Source organism: Lytechinus pictus, chromosome 3 (genome assembly GCF_037042905.1).
Source record: "Lytechinus pictus isolate F3 Inbred chromosome 3, Lp3.0, whole genome shotgun sequence".
Lineage (NCBI taxonomy): Eukaryota > Metazoa > Echinodermata > Echinoidea > Temnopleuroida > Toxopneustidae > Lytechinus > Lytechinus pictus.
The window spans coordinates 20,685,047-20,713,004 of record NC_087247.1 but is presented as its reverse complement, the minus strand read 5'-3'; the positions used below and the strand labels follow the sequence as shown (position 1 = coordinate 20,713,004).

The window sequence follows — 27,958 nt, the reverse complement described above, 5'->3', positions numbered from 1 at the left end:
TAATGAAAAAGAGGGTATTGCTATATGAAAGCTACGTGCGAGGGTGTAAAAAATTAAGACTAAGATGTTTTATAAAGGATGTACTTATGCCCCGAGTCAACACTACGTGTTTAGAGTATGATTTGCCTGAGATGTGAGAAGTGGGGCTGTACTAAACCCAATGATCTAGGTAAGGGTAAAACCGACGTCCATGACATAACAATAAAATATCGCTGTACTTGTTTAGGGGGTCAATTCAGGGAACTTGCCAAGAGTATCGTTTTGTTTCCAATACTTGTCAAGGGTAGGATTTCACATGCCAATACTTGTTAAGGGATGCATTTTCAGAAAATGGAAAATACGTGTTTAGGGCGCTTTTCGAGACCCCATGGTCGCGCATAGTATCCACTTGTCAATGGAAGTGCCCCCCCCCCCCCCCCCCCCGGGAATTCTTAAACCTTGGTTGGACCGCCAATATCACCATTTTACTAAAAACAGAAATTGCTAGACCAACCTCTGCTCAATAATGCCCACTATACTTTCTTAAAGTCTGATATATATATATGGATTCATAACTCAAAAGTGCTGCCATTAGCAAGCCTTGGCACAAGACAATTTTTTACCCATTGGTTGGCATATCCATACATCTAACAAGGGAAACACAGCAAGAAAATAGCTAGTTAACAACTTTTAATTCAGACAGGTTTTGAAAATGTAGTTGACTATTATTGAAAACGAAACAAAATCTCACTCTATGAAATTTTTCAAACCCTCATCAAAAAATGAGAAAAACAAAGAGTTGCACTTTATTTGTCACTTTCTCATGATGTATCAAGAGAAATCTAGTTATCCTGTTGACTAATGGACAGGTTGTTCCCCTTAATAAGTCAAAATGAATCATTGAATTCAGACAACAGAGTAGTACTTTTGATGTTGCAGAGCAGCACTGTGAATATCGAATCTACTGCCCAAATCTCATTAAAGAAGAAATACGGATACTAAATCCTGAGAAATATTAAGAAAACAACCATGAATGTTACACCAATTCTACATCAACGACACTACAAGGGGAAGATTGGACAGTCAACAGAGGGCGTATAATGAAATGCTTAGGAAGAGTGCCCTGCAGTGTTGGGTTAGTACACATTTGTGTATCTATCTGATCATTTTGGGTTGTGTAAAAAAACATATGGGGGGAATGGTGGAGGGGTGAAAGAGGCTGGGATGGAAGAGGCGATATAATACAGGGGTGTGAGTGGTCACAAATAAAAAGATCTGAAAAAAGCTGAAACTTGTAGAAAAAGTCTGAAATAGAAAGAGCTCCCATACGTTTTGTACAGAGGAAAGCCAAAAATAAGCTTAAATTAAGCTGAAAATCAAAATGAAAAAAATCTGAAATCAGATAAAAATCTGAACTCTCACACCCCTGATAATATAATTAGTGATGAATGTATCTTATAGAGGTTTCTGGGAAAGGAGACGTGGAATTATCCCCAAGCATCACCCTTTTCGTTTTCCCCTAAACTTTATACTCGGGCTGCGTGCTGATGTGCAATGGCTTACTACCCCAACGCTAGTGGGCGTCTTTCCCCATGAACAAAATTGAGCATTTCAACAATCGCTGAATTGCCCAGTCTTCCCCTTGTATTGTCTCTGTATACATGTAAAAAAAACTTTTTAGGTCATACTAAAGTTTTGGGGAGTATGAATATAAATCCTTATTCTGAGATATGCTTTGTACAAGCTCTTATCTTTTTGACATGGAAGATTACTTGGCACTAAACTCAAATTAAAAATTGTTCTCATGTAAACATCTGTTACAATTTTTTTTATTTCATTTCATTTTTTATCCAAAACTGTTGCCAATGAAGTATAGTCTGCCAGATTTGGAAGCTCAAGAATACTTTCATACTTTTCAAACAGAATGTCCCAGAAAACCTGAGAATTATTGATGCTTTTTCATATATTTTTGTCCATAAATAAAACAAACAAATGACCTATCAGTGTCAAGCTTCGAGTTTCCTTGTTCATCTGATATGCATTTTTGAAAACAAAGATGTTCTATAGGCATGTTGAGGACTTACTGAACTCTCTGGTTTGTTGAGCCATGCAAAAAGCTATTTTTTTTCAACAATGCAATAGTTACGGTAGGCAAACTGTGAGAATGTTTTTGTTATGAAAATGGAAAACATTACTTAAAAGGAACAGAGATTTGTCATTTCTTGATTAATTTCTTTGATCAAAATATCATAATAAGTTTTCAAAATATTAAAGTAGATATTCTTTCAGAAATTCAGAGACCTTAGCCAAGTGACATTTGGTATCCTTTCTTATATTTTGCTCAGTCATGCATGAATGCATAATCATCTACAGTATACAAGATGAAACAGACTCAAAGCTTACATTGATAGGTAATTTGTCTATTATATTTGTAATATAGTTATGATAAATCATCAATTATTCTCAGTTTTGTACAGTCTGGCACCCCCAGGATAAAGGTGTGTTATTTGTTAAAGACACAATTATAAGGTAATAAATACCAATACACATCTATTTCACCATCAGGGCCTATTCAAATAAAGTGAAACAAATCCTCTGCCAAAATTTTCAATGCTTTCACAAAGTGCAACAAATCACACTGGCTGACTGGCAATGAAGTTAATGGATGCCCATTAAAACATCCACCCTTGATTTTAAAGACATGTTAATCCAAAGTTACACAAACAGTTGAAATCATATTTTTCAGATTTTTGAAGCGAGATTGCATCAAATGACTTATGTTGGCTCGCAAGTTCTTGACAGAGTAGTGTTGTGAATATTTGAACAGGCCTCTCAACAGTGACCAGATCTTTGCTCTGATAACTTGGCATACAATTTAGCCATTTATTGCCTTAACAATTTTCTTAAATCTGTAATGCAAAAAATAAAAAAATTGCATTGCAAAGTTTCACAAGTTTCAAGTGTTGTGCAACTATTAAGAACAAATTTATGCAACATTTCAGAAGTACATATCAGACTTAACACTTCTCAAAAACATGTTATCATAACTATACAAATCCAATGAAAATTCTGGAGGTAGCCAAAATTCATGAATGTATTGATTACTTTTATTGGTTACGAGCAATCGATTTCAGGTTTTTCTCTTTTTTCAACGTACATTTGATAAAAATCATGAGAGTAACGAATAAAATATAGCAGTCTTGGAGGTTTATTTATCCAATTAGTATTCTATTTCTGATTTTATTGCATTAATTAGCACAAACATTTTAATTAAAATTAGTTTGACTAATTTTGGTACAATGACATGGAACTATAAATTTTTGACATTGCGTTGCAGATGATATAGATTGATTTTCGTCGCAATCTCAGTATCAACAGCCAAGATCTGGGGGAGGGAGCAACTTGCCCCCGCTATACAGTTTCAAAACAGCCAGGGCCATATAGGTTTAAACATACATTTTGTTCATTCAATTTGATTTACATTTTGATGTACGTGTCCCATATTAAAGGGAAACACCCCTGGTAATTTTACCTGTACTTATTAACAGGACAACACCATGGAGGTATGGGTCTATCAACTTATAGCTTTAAATTTGAGGATAGTGATTAACTGTACAATGAATTGGGAACTATATGTTTTTTTGTCAAATACAAGCAGTCCAAATTCGCACTGTCATCATTGCCAGATCTAAAATATATCATAGTGTACATTTAACATTTATAATTTTCGAATGCTGATCATTCAACCACAAAATAGCCCTTTTGAGTTGACCTTGAAAACCCCCCAAGTCCTGACTTCATATGGATATATGAGCCAAATATGAAGTTTATCCATCCAATACTTGTAAGATTATCACGAAAATCAGCCACCTTCAAGTGTATGACATCTGTGACCTGTGACTTTTGACTTTAAATTCCTTTGAACAAGTCAAGACAATGGATACTCCTATTTGTATACAAGAGCCCAGGTTGAATTGGTCCTTCAAATAGTTCTCAAGTCATTGTCAGATCAAGGCAGTTTCAGGCGCAGTATATAATGACCTATGTGACTTTAGAACTCCCCAAACTAACTAGATTGTCATCACTCCCTTATGCGTAAATGACATTAGTTTGAAGTTCTGTCAAATGATTTAAATTTACAGGACAGATGAATGAATCGGATGACCTGGAAACATAAACACCTGTAACAGATCTGTAATAAGGTGAGTGGAGGTATAAAAAAAACCAACTTGTTATATTAGACACAGAGCTGAGGTATTTCTACCTCTGTCTAATGCAATATTTCAAGATAATTGAGATCGCCCGAGACAATGTTAATGACAAGTACAGGAGCACATTAATTCACACTGGCTCATTAAATGAATTATCATTTTTGAGTATTTCATGACTAGTTTCCTTCATTCCAGTATTTCTTTTAGCTTGTCTTTGAGGAAATTGACTTGTTGCACTGGTGTCCGGAGAGGGTACCAATCATGGTATGAAATCTGCAGAAAGAACAAAAAATCCACACAATATGAATATTATTTTCCCCTGAAATCATTACTGGTACCAAGAAAATAAACTATTTTTAAAAATCTTAACATTGCACTATATTTTCACCAGCAGTATATTAACATGTTTTAATGTGGAAATAAAACTGCTGGAAATGCTGAACTCTGTAAAAAACAAAATTCTGAACAATTTGAAACCTGGGAAAATAATTTTGAAGAAATTGTTTTAAGCATTTACTAAACTGCTCAAATAGATCAGATAAAAAATGTTTTTCATATTGACAAGGGAGCATATATGAAACAAGCTCTTCACACTTTTTTTCTTTCTTCTTTTAACTGTATTATGAGCCATATGATTATTTTTTTTTAAACCCAGTTAACCCTTATTAAACTGGGGGGGGGGGTCAATTTGACCCCCCCCCTCGACAAATTTCGTCACTTCGTTTTATTTTGTTTTGACGCACTGCTCGCTGACTTTTTACTTTCAAGTCTTGCGCATCTTTTGAGACCAAATTTGCGACGCCCGGGTACGTGGTTCCGAAATTACGCAACATTTTGTAAATTTTTCTATACAGTCTTGGAGTTTACATCCGGCTCTACGTGTGTGCAAATTTTCGCGGCGATCGCACAATCAGCGGCCGAGATCTGAGGGGGGGGGGGGGGGGCCAGTAAATACTGGTCCGAAATAGCCCAGTTAAGATAGGGTTAAATGATGGAAACTAGCAGTGAACACAGAAAAGGCTTATGGTTCACCATGTGGTAGTAATTAGGCCTGGGAGTAAACATTGATTGATCGAATGGCTTGCCGCCGATCGGCAATCGATTAGCAAAGTTTTTACTAATCAAATGTTCGGCAGATCCCGATCAGACATTTGGAATAACTTGAATACTCTAGTACAAAAAAATGACATGACAACAATGATAACAATTACTTGATACAGGTTTGAAAATGATGTTACCGAGGCAATGTGTAAAAAAAAAATGAACGATGACTGTATTGCATTCACAGTTAAGCACCAACTTCAAAGAGCTCCAAATAAGTTTAATCCCACCCGGCCTTGCTCTCGATACAGTGTACATGTGCGTCTTAAAACAGAACACACACAGAACAGCTTATTGCTGATCTGTGATTGGCCCGCGCTCCATTGATGGGAGTTGCTTTCAAGCACGCGCGTGACCTGACCACATCAGAGAAGGTCATGACTTCAGAAAAAAAATCAACCCCTCCCCATCTGTGTGCGTGTGTGTGAGAGAGAGAGGGGGGAGAAAGATAGTGGGTTGGAATCATTGAATGTGGAAACCCTTTCATGTTTCAAAACAAAGCAATCTGTATTAGCCCCCCTCCTCCCCACACAGGCATACTAATTCCCCCCCCCCCCCCCGAGGCCTAAAAATAACATTCCAACAGTACCCTTCATCTATTCATTCCATGTCTCGACAAGTCTCCAAATATAGACCCAGTTATAGGTTCAATTGAAATTATCAAAAAAAATTATTTGGACTTAGGAATTTTAATTTTTGAATTGAATGATATTTTGCAATTACTTTTTTTTTTAAATAGTGTGTAGCATCGTGGGCAGTGCCACAAACTTGGGTAGGCACGTAGGCAAGGGGTGATTTTTTTTCTCCCAAAAGTGTCTCTGTCACAAAGAAAACAGTGTGAATGAATTGTTTACTGTGAAATAGAGACAAAAAAGACGTAATTGGACTTTGGACTGAGCTGTTTCATTCATATGCGGGGGTGCATGAAAGCATTGATTCAGGTTATAATCTCATTTCATGTAATTTCTTTTGACATAGTCAGAGAAATCAAAGGGGGAACAAATGGTCATACTTTCATTTGTGAGAAACGGACAATGCAAATGTTGAATGCAGTGAGGTCCAATTGTATAAAGTGTGGCATTGAGAGTTGTAGATTTTCTGCATTTTGGGTCACTATAATAAATAGGTCAACTATTGTGATTTAAGAAGACGTGATTCCCGACGAACAATAGAATCATTCGATTGTTCTTTCAGGAAATAATCGAATAGTAAAAATGACATTCGTCCTAGGCCTAGTGGTAGTCCTGCCATGTTATAGATACTTAATTTTGAAATCAGGTGAAAAATATTACATTCAATACAGTTTGTTTCTCTGGGCTTGCCGAACATTGTAGTGTTGTTGTTAACAATTAACACTCAGCATGAAGGAGTGCGTTTTGTGGTGGGGTTCATTAACTTTTGAGGAAATAACTCTATATCTTTCTCATTTCCCTTCATCAGCTTCACCTTCCCACCAACCAAAAAGTCCTTTTCTGGACCAACCACATGAAGCAATCTAAACATCTTGTACATTATCTGTTTGGTGCCACCATGCAAAAATCTTCACGAGCTGTAAACTCATACAGTATGCTAACTCTGAAACCCAAGAAATTGGGGCAAATGGAAAGATAGAGGCAGAAAATAGGGACTATCCAGGGTTCCTATATATTAAGTACAGACAGATTTTTACATAAAATTCTGACATAGTAGTTGAAAAGATTCTCTTTCAACAAATACTGGGACTATTCTTTCCACAAGGGTCGTGTGGTCCAGTGGTTAGAGCATTGGACTCATAATCGCAAGGTTGTGAGTTCTATTTCCGATTTTGCCGCTGTCTCCACTTTAATAAAAAGGCCAGAGAGTGATATCTGTCATCTAACGTCAGCCACTATGACTGATTAACCTAGTCGTAAAGTGTTTCATAGGTTATATGCCAGCTTGGCGTTTATCAGTAAAACGCTGTCCTGCAGAGTTCCTACGGGAGTTACCAAATAGGGAAAGTTTGAAGGTATGTAGGAGTAGTTTGCAAAAATGAGATGTATACATGGCAAAGTCAGGCTCTCTGTATTATCATACCTGCAATACTTGGTATCCGGCTAGTTCAAGGTGACCGAGCATCATTTCCAGACGTCCTACCAACTGTCTCGTTGAATAGAGGTATGAAGGAGGGCTGAATGTGACAATTGCCAACCTTCAGAATGAATAAATGTGAAGTAAAAAATTCTTCCAAGAATGTTTCAAAATAACACAAGTTTAGTTGAGTACCCTGACATAATTTTTTCATGATCATGGACTTTTTCCCATTTTGGTATTAAAGCTTTCACTTGCGAAGCTGAAGCTTGCAGCCTCAATTGTGAAAACTCAACAAATCAGGTATGATTGTGAAAAAAAAATCAATTATTAAACAGGAACCATTTTCACGTGTTAAGACTTATTGGACCTACCTTAAATACTTTCAACCAACTTATTATGTGTTCAGGGGCCCGTTGCAGAAAGAGTTGCGTTTAAACGCAAGTCAAAAAATCAATTGCAAGTCAAAAATGCGTGCTGTTGATTGGTTGAAAATCAAGTTGCTCATGATTTTTGGAGTTGCGATTGATTGCAACTCTTTCTGCAACGGGCCCCTTATGTACCAAACTTCATCTCAAAGCCATTGAAAGAACTTAAAACAGTATTGAATTTGTTATGGACATAAAAAATACATGGACGATGGGGTTACTACATGTAATTCCACCTCCAATTTTGTTGATGAGGAAATAAAAAATAATTTGAGGTCCATTTAGCAAGGCCTCCTCTTTTGTATTCACAATTCTGTCCTAAAATAAATACAAAGACGGTACAGTACATGATAGAAAATTAATAACTTACTTTTTACCATTTCCTTTCAATTTGCTGGAAATTTCTGCATCTGTAAAAAAAAAATTGCAATTTTGTCAAATTAATGAGGGAGGATGCAAGATTTTTATGCTATTGGTTTTTAAATCATCTACATTACATGATCTATGTATCAATGCAAAGTGCCTTATGTAGAGGCCTAAAATAAGTGCATAATAAAACCAGTAGAGGCACATTGCTTCACAAAGCAGTAAAAAGCATTATGCTCAGATATATCTGAAGTAGCTTGGGATACAGAAGTACAGTAAAAGTAGTTTTGTCATATCAAATGAATTGCAATGTACATGTAGCATTAATGGCCAAGAAGAGAGACACAGACCTACCTACCTACCTACCAAAGCTAAATTTTATTGCAAATTTTATTACTGAACGATAAAACAAATTTAATGTTTCATCATTTGATGTTTTTTGTGTCATGTATTTCATCTTTCTATCAGGTGTGCTTTGATCATTTCCTCATATGTGATCCAGCAAGAAATTTTTCTGCACACATTAGGTGCTTTTAAGTACAGTGTGAATTGGAACACTTGGGTTGGAGTTTAGGATTAACATTGTACAGTGTTTTGATATAACACAAAAAGTAACAGATTTTGAGCTTTTTTTCAGCAGCCTGATGCACGAAAGACCAAATACCATACTTGATATAAACCATCCTTAGGCTTACCTATGATATAACCAAGGTCACTTTTGACATTTTCTACCATGGTCAAGTCATCTCCAAGTGAAGCTCGTAGCACTTTAAACAAGGATCTGTGTAATGTTGACGTGTACAATTTGTGGTCTTCTGGGAAGGATTTCATTTCTGGAGTCAGGTAGGGGCCTTCATATTGAGGGAAATCCAGCTGGGAATAAGCATTGATCTGTAGTAGCTTCAGTATATGAGTGACTTGCAGAGGATCTGCAAAAAAAGCCAATCGTATGAATTAGTAAACAAAACTAAACAAGTCATTATTAACAATGATTTCTGGCACCTTGGAAATAATGGGAACTATATACAATATGTTTTCTACTGCTGTTGATATTTGATTTTAATGTTAGTCATTTATTGCCAGAAAATTATGGTCAATAACGCAATATATCTCCAAGCCTGAAAATTCTATGTACAATCATTATGATGAGCTGCAATTTTGTAAGAGAAAGGAAGGGGGATAATGAAAGTAAGGCTTACAGTAGTGCTTGTCCATGAAAAGTGGGATTTCTGCTACCAACAAGGTTCTGAGTTGGTTCAAACTTCAAAGCAATACAGAGCAGCCTTTGTGGTTAATAAATGATGAACTAAAAACTTTTCAATATTGCATAATTTTGATAACATCAAAATATTGCCCAGCACTAATGTTTACTGACTATGAACATGTTGAAAATATTTCTTTATTAATTTGTAGCAAAGTATAAACTAGGCTACCGGTAATCAAAATTCTGTGTAGAACCCATTGAATGATGTGCAATATTTGAGTCATATCTTCTAATGCTGGAGTGGATCCATTGACATACTGTAGAAAATACATAAAAATCATGATTCCTCAGTACCTTTAAATTTAATATATGAATTTTTCCCAGTATGTTCGGGACAATGGTCTTACCATCCTGACTCTCCTCAACATGCTTAACAATTCTTGCTACACTCTTATGAGGCACTTGCTTCAGCACTGTCAGAGAGTGGGCCACATCTATCTGATCTTTCACAGAATATTCATCAAACTTTGCATCTAATTTATTTCCTACTTCAGCATAGAATGTGCTTGGATCTGGTGGCTGATAAGAAAATTGACTATATGCGAACAAGAGCCTCTTCAGGTCCAGAATCGTAAGCTCCTCCAATGCAGCTGCTGCAACATTGTGGATGGAATCCAACAGACTGGTTGCTTGGATACGCAGCACAGCATACGTCTTTGCAATGTCACACAAGAGGCTGAGGGAGCATTCATCAAGTCTCTGCTGTATATGCACTGCAAATTCACTGACAAGTGCTGGATTATGGAAGCCTAAATTGCCCATTGCACTCATGATATCTATCATGGCAGGAATTTCCCACTGTGAACGCTGCTCAAGCAACTGGTAAGATATAGCCCGCAAGATTGGAAGTGATCTTGTTTTTGTAGCCACCATTGACTTCATCAAGGCTGTGATGTCCTGAAAAGTAAATTGGCTGAGCATCTCTAAAGTCTTGTCTTCTACACGCTCTAGTAGGGGTTCTGACACTCTAGCCGCAGATGGCAACAACCGTCGCACAAGTTGAGGATTCTGTAACTCCCTCCAGCGGAGCTCAAGGACACGTGCCGCTTCGATCACAAGTGCTTTGGTTTCCATTCTTTTTGATAATAACTGGTCATTGCACACAATGGTTGCAACTGATCGAATAGGAAGAAGTCTCAATCTTCGTCTGCATTCACCTTCTAAAGCAAGAATGAATTCATCATTGCTACTGTTCACATGAAATGCATTTGCAAGAGTACTTGTGAGGCTTTCATTGCTTAAATTCTTAATTCCCTCTATGATAGAAGCTGCCAAATTGTTAAACCGTTGATCTGTTGCAATGTCTGGATTAGAAGAATCATTCTTTTGGATGTGACGCAGAGCTCTAACGGCTATTGATGCTTCATTTCCTGAAAATTCTCTCTGGTTTATAGCTTCAAGAGCAGTTTCAACTGATCCAAGTGAGCTAAGCTCCAAAAACAAACTCTGACCAGCACCTGCAGTTCTTTCTGATTGTGGAAGGGTTCCAGAACTAGCAGCGTCATCAACATGTACCTTCTGGCTGGAAGTGAAAGACCTCTCATGTTTTAAAGGGAGAAGCTTTGTGGAGCACCTTAAGTTTCGATGAAGTCCTAAAGTTAGGTGTCGCACATTGAACAAGGCCATGATTGAAGAGTTCTGTAGATCCTGCTTCTGATTACCTGAAAAGTAAGAAAAGAAATGGCAAAATCAAATAATTGTGATCAATACATGCAAACTAGTGGAATGGGTGTAGGTGGCCTATCTTATCTTCAGCAGTCAAAAATACAGAGTGGGTTATCACCACATGTATATGATGACTGGAAAATCACTTTCCAGCAGGACGGATGGCGTATGTTCCATCAACCTTGTGAATGTTTAACATGACCATTCCTATTTCATTTTTCAGTTTGCTGGTAATCGGCCGGTGCGAAACTGCATTTGCACCAATTCTTGTTTGCTTCAGTTAACAGTCTAAGAACATCTAATATCTATTTTGCAGTACTTGGATCCCTAAGTCTCGCCTTCACCTCTGGTGGGCGAGACAATAAAAGGGGAAAAAATAAATTATGCACTTACCTCAATTTATAGATGAAGGTCTATCGTGACACAGAATCATGACATCGAGGCACAAACTGGACCCTCAAAAAAAAAGGGAAAAGTTAGATGTCTATATCATGTTCGTTTGGTATCGATCGGCCATTTTGTTTTCAATTTTGACAGGAGAACGAACGAGACATAACTTTTCCTTTTTTTGAGGGTCCAGTTTGAGCCTCGATGTCAGGATTCTGTGTCACGATAGACCTTCATCCATATAATCGAGGTAAGTGCATAATTTATTTTCCCCTTTTATTTGGAGTGCTATTGCGAACACATTCTACCCATTTTGGAGAGTATATCAGGGTGCGACATAAGCGCTTGCCCGATTGCCCGGGGCAAGTAAAAGTTAGAGTCGGGCAAGTGTTTTGAAGCAAAGACAAAAACTGCTTGCCCGAATCGAGCAAGCAAAATTCTCCTATGGAAATTATATTTTTGAAAGATTCCCCATATTTCACCATCAAAATATAGAAAAGAAAAAAGAAAAAGAGACAAAAAAAGCAATATCATTAATTTCTTCTTTCGAATTACAAAATTTGCGCCATTTTCTGCAATAAACACACAGCTCAGAGACGTACACACACACACAGAATCAATGGCAGTCTAGCATACCTAGCTAGCTAGCGCCTAGTCCACGCAGCCGATGCATGTAGTTAAGTTTCTACGGAGTACGGTGCTGCACGAACGAAGTTTGCTCTGAAAGAAATCTCCCACAGAACTGTCAAAATTCACATTTCTTACCAATGAAAATTCTTGTAGTGTCAATATTTCCTTAAAATTGGGGGTAGCTCTGTCATTTGTAAGCAGTAAAAGGAGAAATTTTCACTTCTGTTATGCTTAAAAAAGATCGGGTTTCGAATGATCGTCTGTATCGCACACACTGAAATACATTGTTTGACAGTCCCACATATGCATTTGTGTGTATGTTGATAAGCGTGGTTTCTTTCGTAACTTTTTTTAGCCAAGGAAATTGATAAATTTTCTTTATTTATGACTGGATAGTTTGAGCTTTCTTCCTCTCTATTTTCTTTCTTTCTGCCTATCTTTCCTCCTTTTGAATCTCTCTTTATAACTTTAAATTTCCTTCCTTCTTTTGTTCATTTTTTCTGTTACTATAGCTGTCTTTCTCTGTCATTTCTTCCTTTCATTCTTTCTTACTGTCTTCCTTCCGTCCATCCATTCTTTACCTTTTCTTCCTGTCTTTTTTTCTTCCTTACTTTCTTCATCCCTTTCATACTTTCTTTTCTTTTTTTATTTCTTTCCTTCATCCCTTCCTTTCTTTTGGTCTTTCATTCTTTCTTTCTCCTTCTTTCCTTCTTCCTGTTTTTCTTTATTTTCTGTCTTTCGTTCTTTTGATCTTTCTTTTTTCCATCCATCCTTTCTTTTCTTCCTTATTTTTTTCTTTTTGCCTTCCTTCATCTCTTTCATTTCATTCCTTCCTTCATTTCTTTCTGTCTATCGTTCTATCTTTTTTTTCTTTCCTTCCATCTATCCTTATACCTTTTCTTTCTTCCTATCTTCCTTCTTTCCTTTCTCTCGTTTTCTTTGTTTCTCATTTCCTTCCATCAATCCTTTACCTTTTCTTTTTCTCTTTTCTTTCTTCCTTTCTTTCTATTTACCTTTTTTCTTTCTTTCTCTTTTATTTCGTTCTTTTCTTTCCTTCCTTTCTCTTCCCCTCAGTTTTTTTTCAATTTTTTTTCTTTCCTTCCTTTTTTCTTTCTGATTTCCTTTTTTTTGTTCTTTTGATCTTTCTTTTTATTTCCATCCATCCTTTTTTTTCTTCCTTATTTTTTCTTTCTGCCTTCCTTCATCTCTTTCCTTCATTCCTTCCTTCATTTCTTTCTGTCTTTCGTTGTATCTATCTTTTCTTTTCTTCTTTTTTTTCCCTTCCTTCCATCTATCCTTATACCTTTTCTTTTTTCCTTCTTTCCTTTCTCTCATTTTCTTTCTTTCCCTTTTCCTTCCTTTTTGTTTAACTTTTTTCTTTCATTTTTTGCTTTTATTCATTCCTTTCTTTCCTTCCTTTCTCTTCCTCTAATTTTTTTTCTATTTTTTTTTTCCATCCTCCTTTCTCTTTTTTTTTTCTTTTTTTTTTCTTTCTTCCTTTATTTCTTCGTCCTTTCTGTCTTTCTTCTTACTTTTTTTTCTTTCATTCTCTCCCCCTCTCTAATTTTTTTTCTCTGGTTATTTTCAGTGATTTCCCCTTTTTTTATTGTGTGTCCTAGTCCCCTCCAAGGCTCCAAAATATATGAAAAATATATTAGATTAGGAAATTAATTAAAGAGCATATTTACCATATATTTTGTCATGATGTTCAAGATAAAAAAAAAAAAAAAATACAACTACAAGGTACATCAGTAGTCATGTTGAAAAATGTATTTTTAAAGCCGTCAATGGTATGGTATGTAAAATTATAAGGCTATAACTTGTTTTGAAGCAATAAAACTTTTTTTGAAGGATTTTTTCGGGCAAGTGAATTCTATATTCGGGCAAGTATTTTCCAACTATTTGAAAATTTACTTGCCCGACTGGGCAAGTGCTTCAAAAAAGTTATGTAGCACCCTGGTATATGTTTGACTAGTATTACACGGATGAGTCCTGGGTTCCGGCCACCCATGGGTTCATTTCATCTCGCGTAGGAATATCAGAAATATTCCAAGAGTTTGGAAAAATATTCCATTGATCGTGGAATATTTTTCCAAACTCTTGGAATATTTCTGGTATTCCATTCTGAGCCATCCAATATAATACAAATATTCATGCTGTTTGAGGCTGCGACCCTCGCGTGCGATGTTTTGAAATTGGCCGTGAATAATACGTTTGAGGAATTAGATACTGGCCAAAAATCACCAATTTTGAGGATGACCGGAGGATGGACACGGAGTGAAATAAGGGTGAAGAGTAAGAAATTAAGCTTTTATTTATTGTTGATGTCTTTTTTTTGATATTTTTTACAAATGTGCATTTTTCCCCACCTTTGCCACTCGGAGTATCCAAACGAGTTCACTGTCTTGATGTTCGGGTAGGTGGAGCGTAGTAGTGTAGCGGTAGTGAAGTGGAGCCTGCACAAACATCACTTGAGGTAGTTGATAGATTGAAAGTTATGTAGTGAATAAATGTAGGTTTTGGCGCGTTTTATTCCCTCACATTCGTGTGATGAATGAAAACATCAAAATTCATTGTCTAATGACATGCGTTGTGCAAGGTTAGAACAACTTACCTTGCATGCTTGAGTGAGTGTCAAATCACATGCGTTGTGCGAGGTTAGAACAACTTACCTTGCATGCTTGAGTGTCAAATCACATGCGTTGTGCGAGGTTAGAACAACTTACCTCGCATGCTTGAGTGAGTGTCAAATCACTTGCGTTGTGCGAGGTTAGTATAGCTAACCTCGCATGCATGTGTGAGTCACCCACGGCTACATCTCAGCCGCTGACTACAGAATAATTGAAGGCACGGCGCATTCAACAAATAACGTTAATTTACAAAAAATTAATACGAGGACTTACAGAATGAAGTCCTCCTACGAAACTTACGAAACGATGTGAAGTCAATTCCTCATAATTTGATGAATATCCCTCAAAATGCGTCATTTAAGCGTTGATTTTTCTTCTCGTTGACAAAATACGAAAGCTACCTTTCTAGCTTTCAAATTTTTCGTCTAATGAGCGAAAGAGGGCGCGCGATTTATCTTCACAAGGCTCGACATTAGCGGTGGCCCAGGGCCACCAAAAATTCACCTCGGGCAACCATTATTGATAAAATATTAAGTTTTGGTGGCCTGAATCGGGCAACCAAAATTTTTCAAAGTAGCGCAATTTTTCTCCCGATTTTGCACACATTTATCAACTTTCTACAGTTCAAATTGCAACCCAGTTCGTCATGCGCCCTTTTTGGTGATCTACACACAAATACACACACACAAAGTTTGCATATTAGGCCTACAGCTATAGCATAGAGCCGCGCCGGCCGGCTAGCGTGAGCTTTGCATGAAGCCACTGCATATGATACAGCTGTGCTCTAGATGGAGCTGCGATAAAAAATGTTGCTGCTAAGAAATCTTCCACAGAACTTTGAAAATCTGAGTCAAAGTCACATTTTTCACCAATGAAATGACTTTCTACAGTCTATATTAAGAACATTTGGTGTACCCTGATTATTTGCAAGCATTAAGAAGAGGAATTATGACCTCTCTTTTGACTACAAAAGACCGATTTCCAAATGAATTAATACACATGATTCAAGATTCAAGATTCAAGATTTATTAAAACACAAGATCGCAGCTTGTTAAGCTGAATTGACAAATGTTTTACAAAAAGCATAAAAATACACATAAAATCAACAAAAAAGCAATGTTACAAAAGAATCAAGAAATTTCAAAAGCAATTACGGTATAATCATGATTATTATGAAAAAGTGATCTTAGTTTTGGAAAGCTTTGAAAAAGTACATAGGATGGAAAATTAATTCACTCCTAAATATAAAATTATTGTGATGTAATATGGGTTTAGAGAATTAAAAGGAAATTTGTTGTAATGGCTTTAAGTTGATTCAGTATTGACAATTGAAAATGAGAAAAGAGCAACAAAAATTACTGTCTAATGTGAGAGTAACTTAAAGAAAGTAAGGGAAATAAATCGAGAGAAATCAAGAACAAATTACCAAACAATTATGCTAAATTAATGAGACTGTAAACTAATAAGAAACATTTTCAATAATATGCATGTACAGTAAATAATGGATACAATGATTGCCATGGTAATTAAAAGTGTAAAAAATAATTTAAGAACAAAATACACACCACCAGTCAGCCACTTCTAACTCACCACTACACCACAAAACAGAAAACAACAGACTCAGTCCACCAGGGGTCCACCGAATCTACTGCTCTCCGCCCCACAATGCAATAGCGAGCCAGAAGCAGCCGACTGGTAATTTGTGTTGAGACAGATCTACAGTTTAGAGTTCAACAAGCGGACAAGGTATGGTAACGCACTTTTGCGATACCTTTCCGTCCGACATCTAATTTCTGTGAGTCTTTGACTGTTTCGGAGCTCTCGGTGTGATAGCCTTGCAGGTGGTAGCCAATCACGATAGTTCTTGAACAGTTGTAAGGCAAACTTTTGACACAATTCATCTCTACGGTCCCTTAGAGTGACCAAGGTGCAACGCTTCATAGATAGTTCATATGATTCATACTCCTTACCTAGCATCAATCTCAGCGCTCTCTTTTGGATAGATTCAATTGCTGTAATTTGTTGCTGGGTCAATGACGAATGCCATACCACGCAGCATTATTCCAAAATTGGGCGGATGTACGAGGTGAACACAGTTTTGAGGTCAGATAATGGCATCCCAAAACGTTTGAGCATCCGTATCAGATACAACTTCCGAGAAGCCTTGGAAGTTATATAATTCACATGCTCAACCCACTTTAGATCATTTTTTATAATGACCCCAAGAAGCTTCACCTGGTCACAATAAGGGATCAATTGGTTTGAGAGATGAATCTGCGGTGGTGGTAATTGCTGGCGAGTGAACGCGACCCTTAGTGTCTTACATTTGAGAGGATTTAGTCGCATGCAAGAGTCCACACACCCAAGGCTCCACATTAACTTTTTTTGGTAGTGGCCCGTTCGGGCCACCAAAACCTTCAAATAATTTTTTTTGGTGGCCCGATATTAAAGTTTGGTGGCCCGAAAAATATAAAGAAAAACATTAAAAATTATTAAATGGGTATAAATGGTTTAACCACTGTCAAAAAAAATGAAAGAAAATAATAAAAGGGCAAAAAAAAGTGTGAGAAAATTCCTTCCCTAAATTTGCCAAAATGTTGGAAAAATTCACATTTCATATTAATTAAATGCCTTCCCAAAGTATTTACTTTCTCAAGAGTTGTTTAAGAAGTCATTTATAAACAAGAAAGAAAGTAACTGTCTGTTTATTTTTGGCTAGAAAAGACCGGAAAAGACACAGCTTCGAAAGAAACCAAGTAACGACATACATACAAATGCACATGTGGGACTGTGATGTACTCACCTATGTGTTTTTATGTGTATTATTTTCATTTGGAAATCGGTCTTTTTGAGTCAAAAGAGAGGTCATGATTCCTCTTTTTAATGCTTGCAAATAATCAGGATACACCAGATTTTAGCAAAAAGGTCTGTAGAAGGGCATTTCATTGGTGTAAAATGTGACTTTGACTTGGATTTTCACAGTTCTGTGGAAGATTTCTTAGCAGCAACATTTCATATTGCAGATCCCTGAGTCTGAATAGGCTGCTAACGCGCGCACAGCTGCTTCAAGCATGCAAAGCTCACTGGATAAAAGCTACTTAATGCTATAGCGGTAGGCAAACTTTGTGTGTGTGTTTGTGTGTAGATCAACAAAAAGGGCGCATGACGAACTGGCTTGCAATTTGAACTGTAGAAAGTTGATAAATGCGTGCAAAATGGGGAGAAAAATTGCGCTATTCTGAAAATTATTGGTTGCCCGATTCGGGCCACCAAAACTTCATATTTTTTCAATAATGGTTGCCCAAGGTGAATTTCTGGTGGCCCCGGGCCACCGCTAATGTCTAGCCTTGACACACCACTGCTCAAATTCTGATAGGACAGTTTCCAGCGTGTCGGCAGTATCCAATCGACGGCATTGAGCAAGAGTCAAATCGTCTAAGTACTTCCATCTCTGAATCTGAGAAGACCTGAGGGCTTCATTAACAACACCTAGGAATATCAAGGGGCCGAGGCGTGTGCCCTGAGGTACCCCTGCCCTGGTAGTAAGCGTCGAAGAAAGTTTACCCCGACAGCGCACTTGTTGAGTTCGATTTGCAAGGAATGATGCCAACCACTGGATGAGAGACGGTCTTGCTTCCATAGCATACAAGTTATTTAGTGCAACATTGTGATCTACCAGGTCAAACGCCTTCGAGAAGTCTGTTAGTATGATGGTGGTGACAGTATTAGGCTTATTGGCAAGTACATCACAGTCCCATGTGTGCATTTGTATGTATGTTGATACTTGGTTTCTTTCGAAGCTGTGTCTTTTCTAGCCAAAAATAAACAGACAGTTTCTTTCTTTCTTGTTTATAAATGACTTCTTAAACCACTCTTGAGAAAGTAAATACTTTGGGAAGGCATTTCATTGATATAAAATGTGAATTTTTCCAACATTTCTGCAAATATAGGGAAGGACTTTTCTCACACTTTTTTCCAGATATAACTTTGGCCGTTTTCTTATTTTTTTTTCTTTCATTTTTTTACAGTGGTTAAACCATTCATACCCCTTCCCATTGAATATGCCTGATTAAAAAATATGTTTCTACTGAAAAAAATAAAATAAACTAAAGGATATAACAAGTGGAATGCCTCTGGCCGTCTCACCTGCATCACGCGATTCAATATAGCAGCAGTGCTGATTTTGAAAACTACTATAACTCGCACAAGATGTTCAGTGATACTTGGTTACTCTTATTTCCACGTTTTATGAACTAGACCAATACACTTATAGAGATATGATGGCAATTCAACAAATACCCCCAACGTGGCCAAAGTTCTTTGACCTTACATGACCTTTGACCTTGATCATGTGACCTGAAACTCGCACAGGATGTTCAGTGATACTTGATTACTATTATGTCCAAGTTTTATGAACTAGACCAACACACTTTCAAATTTATGGCTGTAATTCAACAAATACCCCAATTTGGCCAAAGTTCATTGACCCTAAATGACCTTTGACCTTGATCATGTGACCTGAAACTTGCACAAGATGTTCAGTAATACTTGATTACTATTATGTCCAAGTTTCATGAATCAGATCCATAAACTTTCAAAGTTATGATGGTAATTCAACAGATACCCCCAATTCGGCCAAAGTTCATTGACCCTAAATGACCTTTGACCTTGGTCATGTGACGTGAAACTCATGCAGGATGTTCAGTGATACTTGATTAACCTTATGTATAAGTTTCATGAACTAGGTCCATATATTTTCTAAGTTATGATGACATTTCAAAAACTTAACCTTAGGTTAAGATTTTGATGTTGATTCCCCCAACATGGTCTAAGTTCATTGACCCTAAATGACCTTTGACCTTGGTCATGTGACATGAAACTCAGGCAGGATGTTCAGTAATACTTGATTAACCTTATGGCCAAGTTTCATGAACTAGGTCCATATACTTTCTAAGTTATGCTGTCATTTCAAAAACTTAACCTCAGGTTAAGATTTGGTGTTGACGTCGCCGCCGCCGTCGCCGCCGCCGCCGCCGTCGGAAAAGCGGCGCCTATAGTCTCACTCTGCTATGCAGGTGAGACAAAAATAGAAATGTGCCATTCCCAGAAGGTAAGTAAAAATTATTTGCTTGGCTTTTAATTATATTCCAGTCAGAATAGACTGTTGCCACAGCTGTTAAAAAAATATTCGTAATGGCTTTAATTTTCCCCTTTTCCCCATGTTTATATTAATTTTGTTTTATTCATTTTTCTTTCACTTTTCTTTTTTTCTTTTCTTTTTTTCCCTGTTCTTTGTTTTTTCTTTCTTCATTTTCTTTCTTTTGTTTTATTTCACTTATTTCTTTTATTATTTTTGTTTTCTTTTTGTAATATACTTTTTGAAAATTATTTTCATTTGTTTCCCCCTTTTATGCATTGTTCTAATTTTGCAGCATATTTTTCTGTGATTTTCTCCTGCTATAATATGCTGCAAAAGAGAAAACAGAAATAAACTGGATTTGGGGCCTGCATAATTTAGGTTTTAGGATTCAAAGAGGAAGAAATGAAAAACCATTGTTTTGTACATCTATCTGAGTTTGCTATGCACTATTTATTTACTTTACCAATATAAGTGTGTGTCTATACGGAGATTTAAAAAAAAAGTCCACACAACCTGCGAACAATAAAATTCATTTATTCTCTTTCAATCATTTCATTTTTACAACGATAGAAACAATTTATATTTTACCACAAGCCAATTAGCAAAGTAAAATAACAGCAAACAAGGTTTACATACAAGATGATAAAGTGAAAGTAACTTACTGGCTGCAGAATTAATATTTCAGAAGTTTGTTTAATTTATTTTTAATGTGTTTCTTTATATTTTTCGGGCCACCAAACTTTAATATCGGGCCACCAAAAAAAATTATTTGATGGTTTTGGTGGCCCGAACGGGCCACCACCAAAAAAAGTTAATGTGGAGCCTTGTATCTTCATATCAAAGACACTACAATTGAAAGACTAGACACAGAAATTATCTTACACGTAAATCGATTCAAAGCGTTACGCGAAGTCGGCATAGTGTTCAATCTTTTTACTGTAAAGACTTTGGTGGAACGTTAATTGACAAACGAACGGTAGTACTTGTGTAGACCAAAAGCTTCAGTCTCTGTATTTTGGTTGTTCCGCTGAACTACGTTGGCTCCACTCACCAATACATAGACTGAAGAGCTTGGAGGCCCGTACGTACAGCCAACGTATTAAGTGAACTAACGTTTTATAGGTCACGATTTAAAACTGTTTTTAAGCGAAATTTACAGTTTCATGGTTTCAATTATCAGGGAAATATAAATAACTTAAGTAATTGCGTACCTTGGACAGAAGTTATTGAAAAAAATCCTCTGGATTGAGAAATCTTTCATCTTAGACATTTTCACCTGAGCTGAGGGTTTTTCTTGCAAGTTGCCATCTTGAATGACGTCATTATTGTTATGAACTTTTTAATGTCTCGATATATCGAATGTCGTCTGCTACCTGTGATGGTAGCGGTGTTTCCGTATGCTCGCGTATGGAGCAGATCGTATAATATCGAAAGCAATATCGATATCATATTCGTGATTGTTGACGCCCTCTCCGTTCATTTGTAAATATTTCATAGTTTGGCTGCCATTTTGACCATTTTTATCGTGTTCAGCCCAATTAAACATCGGTAAAGTATAATTTTCATGCCTTTTCATCTACATGTATATCGTTTAAAGTATTTTAATAATGGAATATCAAGTTTTAAAAGTTTGTTGTTTATACATCCTTAGAGTCTAAATTCGATGTGTAAAATTACATCAAACTTTGGACTGTGAATTGACAAAAGGGAGGGAGTGAAAACACATGCGAGCCCACACGAACACTCTACCATCGGTAAATGGGGATTACAGTAAAATGTCAGAAACTGTTGAATAAATCCCCAGAAACGACGGTTATTCCTGTCTAGTACTTGTGGGGCTTTGTTCAAGGTACATAGAATTTTCTATATTTTTTTTTTAATTTGTCATCGTTTTGAATATTTTCCAAAAAGTATTATCGTCAGCAAAAATAATAAAAAAGTATGTTTTTTAAGTTACATGTATTGCATTTATTGGGGTCTCTATTTTATCAAACAATTATTGGAATTCTCGCTACCCCAAATAGGAACAAAAATCTCATAATGCGCAAGACGAGATAATTTTCACTCCGTCGGGTCGTCATCACCACTTCCGGTTTAGAGTCATGCTCGCGCGAGGTTCGCGATACTGAGTTTTCCACCACGCTGAAATCGATGCCAATCAGCGTAATATGTACAGAGTATAATACTTTTTATTACATTTGGTCAGTTTTGATTCCATTTAAATTATAAATAAAAATAAAAAATATATTTCACGTGAGAATAATTTTTATTCATGTTTTTATTTGGTTATAAAAAAATCAAACAAATAATGAATATCTTAAAATTTTGCATTTAGCGACCGGCCTGACATCACGATCGTATTCAACTAGACACTAAATATATTCAGCATTCATTTCGTTCAATTTTTCGTCGACCACAAAATGGATGAAAATCAGTTTCGGAACTTAAAAAAATCTTAACTGACAGATGAATACCGTGCAATGGAAAGCGTCAGGCAGAATTAGTGACTTTAGCAGAAAAGGCTGTAAAACTGTTAGTGAAAGAGAGGGTTGTGATCACGAACTTTCCGAGCGAAAGCTACGTTGTGTTGTTGTGCATGACGGCACTGTTGATCTAAATGGCAAAATAGTGCGTTGGACTTCCGAACAGGAAGTTGTAATACCGAAAAAGCTATCCCATAATGCAATGCACGTTACAGGGATTTTCCCGGATCTCGGCGAAATCGCTATTTGGGGTAGCGAGAATTGCGCGCATACAATGAATCATGAATCTAGTTGAAAAAAAAACACACAGCTGAATTAAGGTTGTGCTGTACTATTAGCGCCACCAATGACCTCCTTTTTATTTCCGTGGAAGAGACGTGCGAAGCCACTTTCCAGGCGGAGGTAAGCGATTTTGCTCTTTTTTGTGTCCTTTTAAATTAAAAAAATATGTTAAAAATTGAAAATGGAACGCTTTATACCATAAAAAGCCCTGGTGAGTAGCGGAATGGGTTTCGGCTAACATCATTCAAGTTAATTATGAAGCGATGTTAACGACAACTCTAAAATCCACTACAAAAACACGATGGTTGTGCGAGGTTCGTAATCGTATAGAATATACTAACCTCGCAATAGTGTGAGTGGGCTCCGGCCCGGAACTCCCTGGCCCTGGGTTAATTTCTCTCATTCTCAACTCTCATTTTAATTTTAATTTTTTCATCTGTTTTTGTCTCTGACTGAATCTGAGCTTCCTCTTTCACCTCTGACCTCCAATCCATATTTAGAATCCCCCTCTTCATGCCTATTGCCCTCCATCTTAATAAAAAAAAATAGACCTAATATTTTAGATGCCTTCTCAGTCTCAGTTCTCACGAGTCGGGAGAGTGGAGACTGAGGCTGAGCTAGAGCCTGAGTAGACCAAAAGCTTCAGTCTCTGTATTTTGGTTGTTCCGCTGAACTACGTTGGCTCCACTCACCAATACATAGACTGAAGAGCTTGGAGGCCCGTACGTACAGCCAACGTATTAAGTGAACTAACGTTTTATAGGTCGCGATTTAAAACTGTTTTTAAGCGAAATTTACAGTTTCATGGTTTCAATTATCAGGGAAATATAAATAACTTAAGTAATTGCGTACCTTGGACAGAAGTTATTGAAAAAAATCCTCTGGATGATTGAGAAATCTTTCATCTAAGACATTTTCACCTGAGCTGAGGGTTTTTCTTGCAAGTTGCCATCTTGAATGACGTCATTATTGTTATGAACTTTTTAATGTCTCGATATATCGAATGTCGTCTGCTACCTGTGATGATAGCGGTGTTTCGGTACGCTCGCGTATGGAGCAGATCGTATAATATCGAAAGCAATATCGATATCATATTCGTGATTGTTGACGCCCTCTCCGTTCGTTTGTAAATATTTCATACTAGTTTGGCTGCCATTTTGACCATTTTTATCGTGTTCAACCCAATTAAACATCGGTAGGCCCTAAAGTATAATTTTCATGCCTTTTCATCTATATCGTTTAAAGTATTTTGATAATGGAATATCAAGTTTTAAAAGTTTGTTGGTCCTACATCCTTAGATTGTAAATTCGATGTGTAAAATTACATCAAACTTTGGACTGTGAATTGACAAAAGGGAGGGAGTGAAAACACATGCGAGCGCGAGCCCACACGAACACTCTACCATCGGTAAATGGGGATTACAGTAAAATGTCAGAAATTGTTGAATAAATCCCCAGAAACGACGGTTATTCCTGTCTAGAGCCTGAGGAGAGCTTTAATTAGCTCTGCATTGATTGATGGAAGCGGTGAAAGTTTCCCGTCACATTGTGTGCATTGTCAGTGACACATTCTTTCATTGGCGTTTCCGGTCAATGTCTACGCCAACATTTAGGGTTAGAACCATGGAAATTATTGAATTCAGAAAGCAATTTCATTTCATTCTTTCGAAATTACATAACTATAGACCTAAATCCTAAATACTCCTGATTTGGCCTTACCTGAAATCCATAAAATAGATGCAAAATGGGATCTAACTCAGGCTGTCTCAGGTCCGACTTTTCAGGATCTCCCATCGGTGATACTTTACCGTATCTTCAAAAGTAAAAAAAAAAGTTTAAATAATTTGCGGATTAGGTGATATAGGAACTCGATTGGGAGGGCTCTTACCCCCCACCCAAGAACAAAAAAAAAGAAGAAAGAAATGATATGGACAGAAAAGGAAAGAGAGAAGGGTGAAATATGATAGCCTATTATTTTCTGAATATTATGTCAAAATTTATCTCAAAATTTGATTCTAATTTTGAAATAAAAGTGGTGAAAACTTTGCTCGCTCACATTTTATTTATTTTACGCAATACGCCAGATCTGGGCCCCGTTGCATAAAAGTTACTATTATGGTAACTTTGCCTTCCAATGGTAAATGTCATACAATGCTCAACAGCCAATCAGAATCAAGGATTCCATTAAAGATATACCAGTACCATTGGCTGGCAAACGGCACCCTGCTCAACTTTTTGGCTTAATACGCCAGTATCTATCCAATATAGGCCTACACCTCTCTACAAAAAGTACCGTATATGATTTGCTACATAATCATCCAAAATAAATGTTCAAGCCAGCAGGATACAGTCTGCATTACCAGAGGAATCTACCAGGGATTTCACGTACCAGGCCACCAGTCACCCGACCGCTCATTTTTGGTCTATGACCTTCCCTAGGCCTATATGTAACAGAAAAAAAATGCTTAATTGCTGGTTACTCCCGGGTTACTCTCTTTATATCTTAATTTGGATACGGTACTTGTTCCAAATCCAATTAGAACCCTTTTCACTTTCAGAAACAGTGAGTATTGACAATTTGAGAAACCTTACTCCCGGAACTTCCTTGGCAATGACCACTCGGTGTAGATCCGGGAAGAGGTGGATGACACCCTCCCCCTATATTAAGGTATGATCATAATAATAATGATATGATGATGATAATAATACATTATGATAATAATACATAATAATGATAATAATAACAATGATAATGATGATAATAATAATGATAACAACAATAATAATATTAATAATAATGATAATAATAATAATGAATAATAATAGTAATTATAATAATAGTTGGGTATCGTATTTATGCATGATGACCATTGGGCTTGTTCTTCTAATAATTTTCTATGCCTATTGCTATTAAATGAAGCCATTCCTTTCGGAAACTGTTACAAACAGATGGGTGGAGAAAAAATACAGGATGAAATAGATTAACATGCAATGTTCATATTCAGTGGCGTACCGTGGGTCACGGCATTGGGGGGGGCACCAGCAAAATTTTTGAGTCACTTAGTGAGCGCGCGAAGCGCGCTCAGTTGCCAGGTATACTGACCTAATAGAGACACTGATTTTAAGGACAATGCCATTGAACGGATAAATGTATCTCACTGGCCAAATAATGCGAGCGCGAAGCGCGAGCTGAAAATTTTTGATATTCAGACCTAATAAGGGACATTATAATCAAATTTTTGTAATCATAATACGTATATCTGTCTCGCTAAACAATGCGAGCGCGAAGCGCGAGCTGAAAATTTTGTATATATTGACCCCAAACAGGGACTTTTTAAGGACTATATTTTAGGAATCCATTAAGAGTACACATATCTCACCATACTAATGCGAGTGCCAAGCGCTTGCTGAAGTTTGTTAGAATAACATCTAAACACATGAAGCACTTTTTTGTAGTCATTGTAATCATGATTATCATACGCATCTCACTAATCAAATATTGCAAGCGCGAAGCGCGAGCTGAAAATTTAGATAATTCAGACCAGAAGTGGGGGCATTCTAAGGCTTGCTTGTAGGAATTCAGACCATACGTATTTCACTAACCAATTGATGCGAGCGTGAAGCGCGAGCCGAAAATTTTTAATATTCAGATGAGAAAAAGAGACATTTTAAGGACTGATTTTAGGAATTCATGGAGGGCAGACATATTTCACCAATCCACTAATGCGAACGTAATCACGGACAGGAAATGTTTTTTTATCAAGACCTTAACATGGGGCAATCACTTTAAGTAGTCATGAAAAAGAAGCATATGTCACTACATAAAACAATAACTCGAAGTGCGAGGAAATATATTTGGTGTATATTGACTTGAAAACGGGAGGTTTTAGTACAACAGGATTATATATCTCGTTAAGCAGACAATGCGAGCACCAGGAACAATGAAGACATAGGCCCTGGGCAAATTATGTTTCATAAAGTTATGATGAAAATGTCTGTTATGTAATGTAACATAGCATAATTATAATATAATATAACATTATAATGAATAATAATGTCTTCTTTCCTACTACGTTTCTCTTCTTTTCTCCCTCTTTTTCTCCTTTTCCCCGTTTTTTTTTTTTTTTGGTCAGCCGATTGGGGGGGCACGTGCCCCCCCATGCCCCCCCGTAGTTACGCCACTGTTCATATTCATGTTTTTTATATGACATTATCCGTTTATTTTACCACCCATTTACATATCACTTTATTTTTGTTGTAACATGATGTAAAATAAGTGGAGAACATACAAAATACATGACAATTGAAATCTAAAAGAATAACAGGGACAATTTGTATTTGTTTTGAATTTATTCAGACTTACAAAATCTTGGGTTGCCAAACAAGGTAGAAAATACGGTTACAGCCCGATAGACCGCGGGTCCGATAGTCCGCGGGTCCGATAGACCGCGGGTCCGATAGACCGCGGGTCCGATAGACCGCGGGTCCGATAGACCGCGGGTCCGATAGTCCGCGGGTCCGATAGACCGCGGGTCCGATAGACCGCGGGTCCGATAGTCCGCGGTGTGTGTAAAATTATGATCAGGATATAGGGAGATCCAATGCCATCAAGAGGTCAAAAGGCCAATGATACGAGTCCATGGGGTTCTATAACGATGACCCAAAGGACAATCGCCCCCTGACATGTACATCAAGGAAAATATTATCCCCATATTTTTATCGTCAGGGACTGTTACCCCCCCCCCGGAAATTTACCCTCTAGACGCCATACGGAGCCTCTAAAATGCCATCGACTTGACGACATGGCGAGATACTTTATCTTGCCATGTCGACTAAATAAGCTTATTATGTCCGCATGGCGCGATACGTTATCCTGCCAAGTCAGTCGACTTAAATATGTTACATGTCAACATAGCGATATATCGGGATTCTCGCCGGGACTTGTACACTTCATATCTCGCCATGTGGACATATCGACTTGACAAGATAGAATATATCGCTATGTCGAAATAATAAGCGTATTAATTACTTAGGCGGCGGAAGCGGGGGGGGGGGGGGAGGGACCTTTCCCCAAAAAAATTGAGGTGGGGTACGGTCCCCCCTAGATTTTTAGTTGAGAACCTTTTTTTTTGCTTGTCAATTTGTTTTCTACGTCCCCCCCCCTAAATTTAGGTGGACCCCTCCCATAAAATCTTTTTGTCCCCCCTAATTTTGGTTGATAACCTTTTTTTCTTGTCAAAAAATTTTGATGGTCCTTCCTATAAATTTTGGTTGATTTGCTTGTCAAATTTTTTACCTGTGTCCATCCCAAAATTTCAGGTGGACCCCCCTAGATTGTTTTGC

General features: G+C 37.1%; 1 protein-coding gene across 1 annotated transcript; it reads right to left on the bottom strand.

Annotated features, from left to right (window-relative positions):
• Positions 1-3,064: 3,064 nt before the first annotated feature.
• Positions 3,065-11,083, bottom strand: LOC129257661 (FAST kinase domain-containing protein 4-like). The gene is made up of 5 exons (XM_064096602.1): positions 9,746-11,083; positions 8,830-9,063; positions 8,139-8,178; positions 7,347-7,461; positions 3,065-4,463 (listed from the first exon to the last, which is right to left on the bottom strand). The coding sequence occupies exons 1-5, from the start codon at positions 11,022-11,024 to the stop codon at positions 4,377-4,379; spliced, it is 1,755 nt and encodes a 584-aa protein (XP_063952672.1). The 5' UTR covers positions 11,025-11,083; the 3' UTR covers positions 3,065-4,376.
• Positions 11,084-27,958: the final 16,875 nt, after the last annotated feature.

Excerpts from the sequence above, each read along its gene's own strand:
- LOC129257661 (XM_064096602.1), bottom strand. The coding sequence starts at position 11,024 with ATGGCCTTGTTCAATGTGCGACACCTAACTTTAGGACTTCATCGAAAC. Across the intron at positions 8,179-8,829 it reads TGACCTTGGTTATATCATAG|ATGCAGAAATTTCCAGCAAA; the intron begins GTAAGCCTAAGG and ends TTTTTTTTACAG. Across the intron at positions 7,462-8,138 it reads TTGAAAGGAAATGGTAAAAA|GTTGGCAATTGTCACATTCA; the intron begins GTAAGTTATTAA and ends TTCATTCTGAAG.